Below are 11788 nucleotides of genomic sequence, written 5' to 3' on the forward strand. Positions count from 1 at the left end.
TTTCATCTAAAACCCAAATCTCCATCACACATTCAGAACTTCTCAAGACCTTCGACTGTTGGGCAGATACAAGCGGTGATCACATGACCATTGCTGAGGTAATAAACTAATCCTGATCCATTCTTAGGGAGACAAAATAAAAGTCTGAACTTCACAGTCACAGACTCCGGCTCATATGCATCTGTTACCAGAATTCTGGGTTTTTCTCTGAGGTACAGCTTTCTTTCGTCAAACGTCTATCCCTCGTTTTGCACCGATTTTTCACTGACGCGTCCTCTCAGTGCTGCTGACGCCTCTTGCGATGCTGCCGACGGCCCACATCCTGGAAGGGGCCTGCGGGAGGGTCAGGTGTCACCAAGCCATCAGTCATTCTCTGGTAGACCAAGGTGGAGTCGGATGCCGCGGCGCACAGCAGCACGGGCGGCCCTCTGTCCAACACGCATCGCACACTGCACAACACAGAGGAGCACCGCAGCCGTGAGGCTGAGGAATGGTGGAAACACGTAGTGATCAACAATCACTTCACCTTCTGTGGCTCACAGCGCGGTGGGCAGGCAGGGGAAGAACTGTCTGGACGGGCGCACCTTCCTTCTCCTTCCCCTCCAGCAGCACTGCCTGCAACTCAGGAGTCTTGACACAGGACACGTCTTTCCACTGTCGCACTGCAGATGACAGGAGTCAGTGTGCGTGGATGAGGGGGTGTGGCCAGGGTGCTGCACCAACCCCAGTTCATGTTGTGGTCACTCACCTGTTAAAACTTCATGAGCAATCAAACTTCTGAGTGCTTCATTTTCAACAAATATAAACAGTAATCGTTTAGGAAGGAACGATGAGTGAATGGGCAAAGCATCCTAGGAGTTAATCAGGTTCTGAGCCTGACCAGCACAGCCAAGCCAAGCCGCAAACGTGTGCAAGGACTTCATGAATTCTTTGTGGCACTATCACATACACAAAGTTTTGCGTGCGATTGAGTAAATGGGTGATTCTTAGACTACGGGCACTTATGTCCTTTGATCATACTGTATGAAAAACAGAAAAAAGGGGAAATTTCACACTTTTATAGTTATCTTTACAATGAAAGTGTGTTAAGAAATTTGTTCTAGTAGTCTATGATGACTTTTTCACCTTTTTTCAGCATCATTATATGCAAATATTGCCGTTTGTGCTTGTCCACACCCAGACTTTTGATCTTCAATGATAAAAATGAATGGTAAAGAAATGTTTTTTTCTAATGTTTTAAAATATTTCTGAATAAAATATCAGTAAAATAATCAAAACATAATTGGGGTATTCAATGTCATGCAACTGTTGTGATTTTTTTAAACAAAATGTACTTGTCCCACACTACTGCCTTAATTTCCACCATAACACTGTAATGTCCCTTTAAACAGTTTGTATGAAAGATTGTTTGGGTAGTTTCTATGTAGATAAAACAGTGACATCAGAGCACATGTATATAGTGCCAAATCACAACAAACAGTTGCCCCAAGGCGCTTTATATTGTAAGGCAATGATGTGGTGGAAATTACATTTACAATTACAAGGCCAATAGTGCCCGTAGTTAAAGAATCACCCAAATGTTCAGTTGATAGCAGGTGTTCATGTGACATAGACAGCAGTAAGTATGTAAAGAAAGATTTTGTGTGTGTTAATGGCTGTAAGTGCAACATGAAATTAAATCAGCCACTTAAATTACTGGACGAAGCTGTAAGGCACCACTTTATCTAGACGTAATATATGTAAACAACTCAGTACTCAGATAGTAGTACGGTATATTTGAAGGATTTAGCCAATGCTGTCTATATTGTATTTACCAATACTTGTCTAATCTATGTAAAATCAATTACCAGTTATATGTCCCCTGACAGTTCCATGTATCCACCACACTCATTGTAAAAGTGAACATCCTAAAATCCAGATGTGACCTTTTAAATAATTTATTGCCGTGACCCCCATCTGTCATCTTCCCATCGTGGTACATTCACCTGCAGTACGTGCTTTGTTAAGCACGACGTCTGCCACAACACTGCTGGTAATTTAAAAAAGAAAAAATAATGTCCCATTTTAGACATTTATTTAAATGTCTGAAATCTGAGATTTATTTTTATGTTTGTTTCTTGTAACAGCCCACACATGAACATGTTCTACCACTGTGCATCCTTTGCCCTAACCGTCATATCCCACACAGATTCTGACATGCGTGTCTGTGTGAGGTCCACCTGTGACACATGGAGACATTTATTCTTAAAGAAACAAGCATGAAGTGCCCAACGTGACAATAAATTATTCATTTTTTTTCTTTTTTAAAGTTCTGCCTGGCCTCTGTGGAAGAACATGTCAAGTGCAATCACTTAACACCAAGTTTTTAAACTTGCAGAGATGCTATCAGCATCCGCTAAATTTCTTTTTGACCTTGATAAACCGTATCGCGTGTGCAAACCTAATTTATTTGCGTTTCCTCCCACAATTTTGCACACTGAGGTGGACAAACCCCAAATTGCATATTCATATTATTACTGTATTAGGTTTTTAGCTATGTGTAAGAAAATGGAAAATGAACACAGAATACAAGTTGACTGATTTTAGTAGGTCACTTTTTGGTCTTATAACTGGTTTCCAGAAGCTGCGCTTTTCTTTCAGTAAATCTGACTGACTTACTACACTGAATTTCATGTATCAACGTATCATTCACGCAGCAGAGAAGGTGATCAACTGCAATCTGCCATCCCTACAGGACCTGTACACCTCCAGGGCCCTGAGGTGAGCAAGAAAGATAGTGGCCGATTCCTCTCACCCAGGACCCAAGCTTTTTGTTACCCTCCCCTCTGGCAGATGGCTGAGGTCCATCAGAAGTAAAACCTTAAGACACAAACACAACTTCTTTCCATCCGCAGCTAGACTTATAAATAATGCCAGAGACCCCATTTACTCTGCCTCCCCCTCACTCTCACAAAGTAAAGACTGATCATCCCTGTACTCTTCATCTGCATGCCTGCACAGCCCCATTTTCCATTATATCTATTTGACAGTAAACAGTTTCGCTCATTTGTCTGCACTCCTTCACTTCTTTCAGAAGTTTTTTTGTCTGTTCTTTTTGTTGTTGCTTATGCACCTATTACGTCTTACAGAAATATTTTTCTTTTATTGCTGTTTATGCACCAATGACACCAGATCAAATTCCTTGTATGTGAGAACTTACTTGGCAATAAATTTGATTCTGATTATGTAACTGGAAAACTAGAAAAATGTCTAATTAGGATGGGTTAAAGGCAAAGACACAATTTCCCTAAGGGGAAACAAACTGTTATTATAGTTATAAAATTACATATCACATCAAGACCCCCCCCCCACCTTTACACCAATGTAATTGTGGTAGGAATGAATTCACACGTTATTTGTGTCTGTGCGACATATTGTAGCGTCAAGATATTCTACACTCTACAAAAAGATAAACGCAACACTATTGGTTTTGCTCCCATTTTGTATGAGATGAACTGAAAGATCTAAAACTTTTTCCACATACACAATATCACCATTTCCCTCAAATATTGTTCACAAACCAGTCTAAATCTGTGATAGTGAGCACTTCTCCTTTGCTGAGATAATCCATCCCACCTCACAGGGTGCCATACCAAGATGCTGATTAGACACCATGATTAGTGCACAGGTGTGCCTTAGACTGTCCACAATAAAAGGCCACTCTGAAAGGTGCAGTTTTGTTTTATTGGGGGGGATACCAGTCAGTATCTGGTGTGACCACCATTTGCCTCATGCAGTGCAACACATCTCCTTCGCATAGAGTTGATCAGGTTGTCAATTGTGGCCTGTGGAATGATGGTCCACTCTTCTTCAATGGCTGTGCGAAGTTGCTGGATATTGGCAGGAACTGGTACACACTGTTGTATACGCCGGTTCAGAGCATCCCAAACATGCTCAATGGGTGACATGTCCGTTGAGTATGCCGGCCATGCAAGAACTGGGACATTTTCAGCTCCCAAGAATTGTGTACAGATCTCGTCACTGTATCTGTGCATTCAAAATGCCATCAATAAAATTCACCTGTGTTCTTCGTCCATAACAGACGCCTGCCCATACCATAACCCCACCGCCACCATGAGCCACTCGATCCACAACACTGACATCAGAAACCGCTCACCCACACGACGCCACACACGCTGTCTGCCATCTGCCCTGAACAATGTGAACCGAGATTCATCCGTGAAGAGAACACCTCTCCAATGTGCCAAACGGCAGCGAATGTAAGCATTTTCCCACTCAAGTCTGTTACGGCGACGAACTGGAGACAGGTTGAGACCCCGATGAGGACAACGAGCATGCAGATGAGCTTCCCTGAGACGGTTTCTGACAGTTTGTGCAGAAATTCTTTGGTTATGCAAACCGATTGTTTCAGCAGCTGTCCGAGTGGCTGGTCTCAGACGATCTTGGAGGTGAACATGCTGGATGTGGAGGTCCTGGGCTGGTGTGGTTACACGTGGTCTGCGGTTGTGAGGCTGGTTGGATGTACTGCCAAATTCTCTGAAACGCCTTTGGAGACAGTTTATGGTAGAGAAATGAACATTCAATACATGAGCAACAGCTCTGGTTGACATTCCTGCTGTCAGCATGCCAATTGGCACGCTCCCTCAAATCTTGCGACATCTGTGGCATTGTGCTGTGTGATAAAACTGCACCTTTCAGAGTGGCCTTTTATTGTGGGCAGTCTAAGGCACACCTGTGCACTAATCATGGTGTCTAATCAGCATCTTGATATGGCACACCTGTGAGGTGGGATGGATTATCTCAGCAAAGGAGAAGTGCTCACTATCACAGATTTAGACTGGTTTGTGAACAATATTTGAGGGAAATGGTGATATTGTGTATGTGGAAAAAGTTTTAGATATTTGAGTTCATCTCATACAAAATGGGAGCAAAACCAAAAGTGTTGCATTTATATTTTTGTTAAGTGTAGAATGAGATGGCTGTAATCTTGCACTCCGCCACTTATTATCTTCAGAGGGAAATTGAGCATGTGACGATATGTAAAATTTTTAAATTATATATCTAACAATGTTTGTGCCAAATCTGGTGCTTTTAACATAATAAAACTACACATATCTGCTCTGTTACGTAACACAAACAAAAACTTTCTGTTTTCTTGCATGCTGAAGCCATTCCACCACAATTACACTTACAAATAAGGCATTTGCAAAATTTGGTGCTTTCACCATAAAACACAATAATTTCACACAGCCAAGCTTGTGTTTCTGTATCAACGTTTTTTTTCTTTTTTTTGCTTGTTAGCTTTTTGCTTCATTGGTGATTTTGAAGTGTTCATTTTCAAACATACACACATACAAACAAACAAACAAACAATCAAACAAACAACAAAAAAAAACAACTAGAAGTGTTACGGAATGGATGATGCGAGGAGCAGCAGTGTCTCAGACTGACCCTGAGTCAGATCCATGTAGACCAGGAAGGCGGCATGAAGCTGACCGTCGTCCTCAGCCCCGAGACTCCTCATGGCTTCATACTGACACAAAACAAAACCCTGCTTTGGGTACACAAACTTCACACACAGCTTCACCATAGCGATTCAGAACTCACCACAGGATGCTCTAACATCCAGTTTGTTTCTTTATCGCACCGAGATGTTCTGGCAGCACACTCCGACATTTTAATGAACACCGGCTAACTCCCGCACGAGATCACACGAGATGCTAATGTTTTCACTTACCGCCGTGCAACACACTAAATCGTCCGGGTGGAACATATTTTACATATTTGTTATGTTACAGCCTTATTCCAAAGTATTATTAATATTAATATTAATCATTATAATTACTATTTATATTGGACTTTGCCATAAACCAAAGTATAAACAAACACACCAAAATGTACTGCTCACTATGGTAAATATTTCGTTGTTGGACCAGGACCATACAGGAATTGTGTTCTTATAAAGCTTCCAGAAGTGTGCAAAGCCGTGGTCTGGACACAAAATATTGTTCAAACTATTAAATAGTACCTGTGGGCATGAATTCAGTAAAGGCTGCAGCAATGTGATACTTGATCCCAGTGACCTTGACCTTCACCCAAATGAATGACCGCTGCCTGACCTTACCAAGGAAATTGTGGAATCCAGAAGTGTGTGCCTCATTTGGTGCAAATAGAGATGATAATCAGAGTGCTTGATCTTGACCTTTGCCCCAATGAAGTCTTTAAGGGTAGTTTTGGGATCAACCTTCACTGACATATTGAGTCTGGCAGAAATGAGCAATTTGTCCCTGGAGGAGTAGGTCAACAAACAGGCAGGCGTGACCTTAATCCCAATTAATTCAATTCAATTTTATTTATATAGCGCCAAATCACAACAAACAGTTGCCCCAAGGCGCTTTATATTGTAAGGCAAGGCCATACAATAATTACGGAAAAACCCCAACGGTCAAAACGACCCCCTGTGAGCAAGCACTTGGCGGCAGTGGGAAGGAAAAACTCTCTTTTAACAGGAAGAAACCTCCAGCAGAACCAGGCTCAGGGAGGGGCAGTCTTCTGCTGGGACTGGTTGGGGCTGAGGGAGAGAACCAGGAAAAAGACATGCTGTGGAGGGGAGCAGAGATCAATCACTAATGATTAATACAGAGTGGTGCATACAGAGCAAAAGAGAAAGAAACACTCAGTGCATCATGGGAACCCCCCAGCAGTCTAAGTCTATAGCAGCATAACTAAGGGATGGTTCAGGGTCACCTGATCCAGCCCTAACTATAAACTTTAGCAAAAAGGAAAGTTTTAAGCCTAATCTTAAAAGTAGAGGGTGTCTGTCTCCCTGATCTGAATTGGGAGCTGGTTCCACAGGAGAGGAGCCTATATGGGTGAGATATGCTCTCTCCTTCTAGTCCCTGTCAGTACTCTAGCTGCAGCATTTTGAATTAACTGAAGGCTTTTCAGGGAACTTTTAGGACAACCTGATAATAATGAATTACAATAGTCCAGCCTAGAGGAAATAAATGCATGAATTAGTTTTTCAGCATCACTCTGAGACAAGACCTTTCTAATTTAGAGATATTGAGCAAATGCAAAAAAGGCAGTCCTACATATTTGCTTAATATGCGCATTGAATGACATATCCTGATCAAAAATGACTCCAAGATTTCTCACAGTATTACTAGAGGTCAGGGTAATGCCATCCAGAGTAATGATGACCTTTGTCAAATTTGACCCCACCTGGGCATTCCAGAATGAAGAACCATATGAAAAAATTCAGTAAGGTATGTCTTCTATATACATTCCAGTTCTAAGGTAGAACTCTACTAGTGTAAACTAAGGTATATCTAATATCTAAAAAGAAGAGTAGAATAGAATAGTGTAGAGCCACTTAGGTGCCTGGTCTTGAGACCAGGGATGGTAGGTTATATGTGTACCAAGCTTGTTGCTTAGTTAAAAACTAAAAACTTTAATTCTGGCCTTGGCCCCGATGATGGACCTTTGGTCAATTTGATTTTGTATGGGCAATTCTAGAACCCACTTACATATTTGAGTGACGTTTGGTGGACATCAGAGTGACAATCGATGTTTTGACTATTGATCTGTGACTTTGACCTTTGCCAAAACCAACTGTTTAAGGTCAGTTCTGGGATTGACACTCATCCACATAGCACGTTTGGTGGAAATCAGCCAAAGGACCTATTAAGAGTAGGGGAACAATCAAACGTTGCTCAAATTATAGTATGATTTTCAAGGTTTTTCAGAAAAAATAAACCATAACCCTGATCCTCATTTAAGATCAAGTCCTTTAAAGGTTGCTCGGTCGTGGAGACATCAGCCTTGCTCAATTTCAGTTCCAATTTAATTAGCTTATAATGCGCCAAATCACAGCAAAAGCTGCCTCAAGGCGCCTTACATGGAACAATTCAACATAAAATTTAAATAATTAATAAAAAATGAATAATATAATTAAATAATTAAAAACAGAAGTAAAAGAATAAAACAGATAAAAAAAAAAAACTATTCATAAGAGAATAAAAATGGATTGCTCCAATCCAGGAAGTCTGCATCACCCTTACAAAGTTGGTGATCACCAGTTTCTGCACAGAACTATAAATGTAAAAGCATGTAGATGATGCCAGAACATAGGAATGTCCACATCTAAACTCGCGCTTGCTCTGTGAGCCACACCCACGGGGCCGCATACTAATTTTCAAATTTTAACTTCAGTATAGGACTATTTACTTAGAATGTAGGTTTAACTCATCTACTGCTTCAGTTTGTTTTTACCATCAACTGTAACTTAAACTTTAAATTCCTCACTGTTCCTACATGAGCACAGGCATTTTTTTTTAACCCTTTTCGTGCACTGTAGTGTAATATGTGTGTGTCTGTCTAAATACCTGCAACATCGTTTAAGCTTCAGTCTTTGCATAAAGCAGCACCTGATGTTACGGCTGCAAAAGTCTACGCATTTTTACTCCTTTAATTTAAAAGGAGTAAAAATGAAATTTCTTATAATTGGCCAAACTTGGCTTGAGATTTCTTACTGGATTGAAGTAATTCCATTCTGGGTGGAATTAACAACAGATCTGTTTCAGAATAACTCATTTTTAAATTACAGCACAATTCTCATCTAATAAACCATGTTTGATATTTTTTCATTTTGTCTATGTTCTTGTAATCACTGGACACACGCACACACACAGAGCACAACTTAAGACCTTTTATTTAAAAAAAAAAAAAAAGGAAAAAAGCACTAATATTTTCATGTCAAGCAAATAATGGAACCATTTTATATTAGTACTGTTCCATATCACAAAATGAGTCATGAAAAGAATAATTAAACCACACAAGTGATATGTTTTCATAATAAATTAATCAGCATAAAAGAAATAAAAATGCTTGTACTTCGTGTTGGATGGGAAAACTGAATTTCCAACGCTCAAAATTTACGACACCTGAGAATATAAATATCGAAACCGCTTGTTGCAGCAAACATTTTCGTTCCACAGCTCCTCCCGTTTAACTCCACTTACACGAGAGGATTAAAATTTAACATCAATGTAAAAATTAGGCATCAATTGGAAGTTTCTGTACAATGTGCACATCTGATTTAGTGTGGTGACTTTTGGACCCCCCCAGGGAAGCAAAGAAGGAAAACTAATATTGAATAAAGTTCATCATTAAACCACACTGACCTGATTCAGCGGCTGACATAAATGGGCAGTCAAGTGACAATTTACAAGTACAGGCAGGCCCACAAGTATTTGGACAGTGACAATTACTGTATTTTTGCCCCATGTGCACCACCAGAATGGAGCTGAAATGAGATGTGGTCGTAGTGCAGACTTTCAGACTTTTGTAGGAATTAAGGCCATTTTTTTTAATCCATAGGCCCTCCAAGTTCAAGCTCCAAAAGTAAATGGACAAACTAGACATAAGGCATATTTTAAGACAAATCATCACTTTACAGCTTGTTTTGTTGAGATAAGTCAGCAAGTGGGCATGAACAGTTAGTCACTAAATGTTTCTTTGACTTCATTTACATCAGTCATTAAGAAATCCAAACAGTGTGGTAAATCTGTCTGGAGGAGGTAGTTCTCAAAAACTGAGTGACCATGCGATGGGAAGACCAGTGAGGGAAGTCAACTCTGGTCGTGAATGCAGAAACTGTGCATTGTGCAACTTTTATCTATTAGATCAACGGGCAAAGCTTCATTGCGGAGTGGCGCAGCCAAACTGGGCTCAAGTATCCAGTGTAGCTAAAATTTCATGTTTTAGGGAATTTATTCTTTGCTCCTCCACTCGATCATGAAGCTGTGTCATGCACTACAGCCACAGACACCTGCATCCTATTTAAAGTTGTTTTGGTGGCTTCCCTCACTAGTCTCTTTCTTGTGTAGTCCCTCAGTTTTTGACAAGTGTCGACTCCAAATGTATTTAACAGTACATCATTTGTATTTCTTACTGACAGATGCCAAGTCAAAGACATGCTCTGTGACTTGGAAATGTTCACGTATCCTTCCCCCCAATTGCCGAAAGAAAACTGGCTGTAAAAGTGATTTGTTTTAAATGTGGATAAAATGACTAATTCCTGAAAGGTTAATGCCATATTTCCATTAAACCCCTTGAATAACAAAAATATACATCTGGACTACAGCTACACAAAAGTCCAAATATTATGGACCGCCATTTTGCTTTGCATTTCAACATTGCATTTTCTTGTTTTTCTTTCAGCTGTGATGCTGCTTTCAATACGGTGACCGAGGCAGGGATAGAAAATTCCGGCTGCTGTACAGGTACTGACTTAATAGAGAGACAATAGCAAAGCAACAACTGATGAACAGTTCTCTGAGCTCCAAGGCTCATGGTTATATCTGAATTTTTTTGAAAGACAGGTTGGATGATTTTGTACAGACACTGCATAAAAAAACAAAACCTGGAGGGAAAAAAAAAACAAAAAAAACTCAGGTATGTTCTTATTGTGGTATTACAGCTTCAAGTCTGTGTGTGAGGACAACATTGATGGAAGGAAATATTTCCATTTGAAAATACAGTAAGTGTTCCTTTGTGATACAGTCCATGTGGTTATGGCTGCTGCCTGCAGCAACCAAAAAAACTCAACAGATCAAATAGCTGGAAGAGAATTTAAAAAAACAAAAAAAAAAAAAAAAACAGAAACAAAAAACTCTCAAAGCATTTCAATCACTCAGATTACCACAGATTCTGTTAAAAATTTAACAGACAGTGAAACAATAAAAAGGACTGCTTTGTGTTTCACATATAAATGAGGAAGACATCTGCAGATGGTTTCTGTGGAGGGAAATAATGTCACCAATGAAGCCTGCTGCGTCCAAATTAAAACAAATTTCACAACCCGAGACGGGCGGGTGCTGAAGAAACCCCCCCCCCCCCCCCCCCCCCAAAAAATTATGCTGTCTAAATCACACGAACAAAAGGCAGTTGGTTATTAACGCTTCAGCAAAGTTCCACAGTGCTCGCTGGTAGAAGCAAAGTAACAGTGCAAGCCGTTCCACTATAACACCAAATACACCTGGAAGAAAAAAGTGCCCTATTGCATACGAGTATTTGTAACAAGCCCATCAAAGGCCCTAGATATATATATATATATATATTATATATATATATATATACACACACACACACACATTTCTATACGTATATGATCAAACTGTAAACATGATGCAAAGTAGTTGTGACAGTTTTAAGGCTTTCAGCTTTTCCTGAAGTGTTCATTGAGAAAAAAGGAACATGTCCGTGAGTTAAACCAACAGTTTCAAAAAAAAAAAAAAAAAAAATCTCATCAGATCTGGACATCGTGTGTACTTTGGTCTTTTGTATCCGAAGTACTTGAGGTTTGCCTGATTTGTTAAACATGTTATTTTGGAGGGATTGTGTTAATACAGCAGTTTAGTGGTACTTTTGGAAATGAGGCATCGTGTTCTTGTTTTTCCCTTTTTGATAAAAAATGCAGTAATATAACTCGAGTTAAATGGCACCGACTAGATTGTTGTCAGTAGTGGTGACATTTTCTCCTGTTTAGTGGTGACAATAAACAGTTTACCGAGTGGTTTTAGCTTGCCCCGTGCCATATCAGTAACTGACTGGTTAGCCCATGAAGGTGTTCGCATTCTAAATCAGTATTATGTGGATTAATATAGTTTTTGTTCTGAGTGGAAAGATAAAGTCCCCCCCAAAAAACAAAAATCAGCCCAGGTTGTAAAATCTGGCAGTTCCTCTTTAATACTTTTGTTTGTACTGGCATTCCTGAACAGGCGCA

The 11788-nt window shown here is 40.0% G+C and overlaps 1 protein-coding gene across 1 annotated transcript; it reads right to left on the minus strand.

Moving 5' to 3' along the window:
• tsen15 (TSEN15 tRNA splicing endonuclease subunit) lies at window positions 1-5737 on the minus strand. The gene is made up of 4 exons (XM_034183851.1): window positions 5608-5737; window positions 5452-5533; window positions 527-662; window positions 1-449 (listed from the first exon to the last, which is right to left on the minus strand). The coding sequence occupies exons 1-4, from the start codon at window positions 5674-5676 to the stop codon at window positions 278-280; spliced, it is 459 nt and encodes a 152-aa protein (XP_034039742.1). The 5' UTR covers window positions 5677-5737; the 3' UTR covers window positions 1-277.
• Window positions 5738-11788: the final 6051 nt, after the last annotated feature.

The sequence above is a fragment of the Thalassophryne amazonica genome, chromosome 12, assembly GCF_902500255.1.
Source record: "Thalassophryne amazonica chromosome 12, fThaAma1.1, whole genome shotgun sequence".
In the NCBI taxonomy this organism is placed as follows: domain Eukaryota; kingdom Metazoa; phylum Chordata; class Actinopteri; order Batrachoidiformes; family Batrachoididae; genus Thalassophryne; species Thalassophryne amazonica.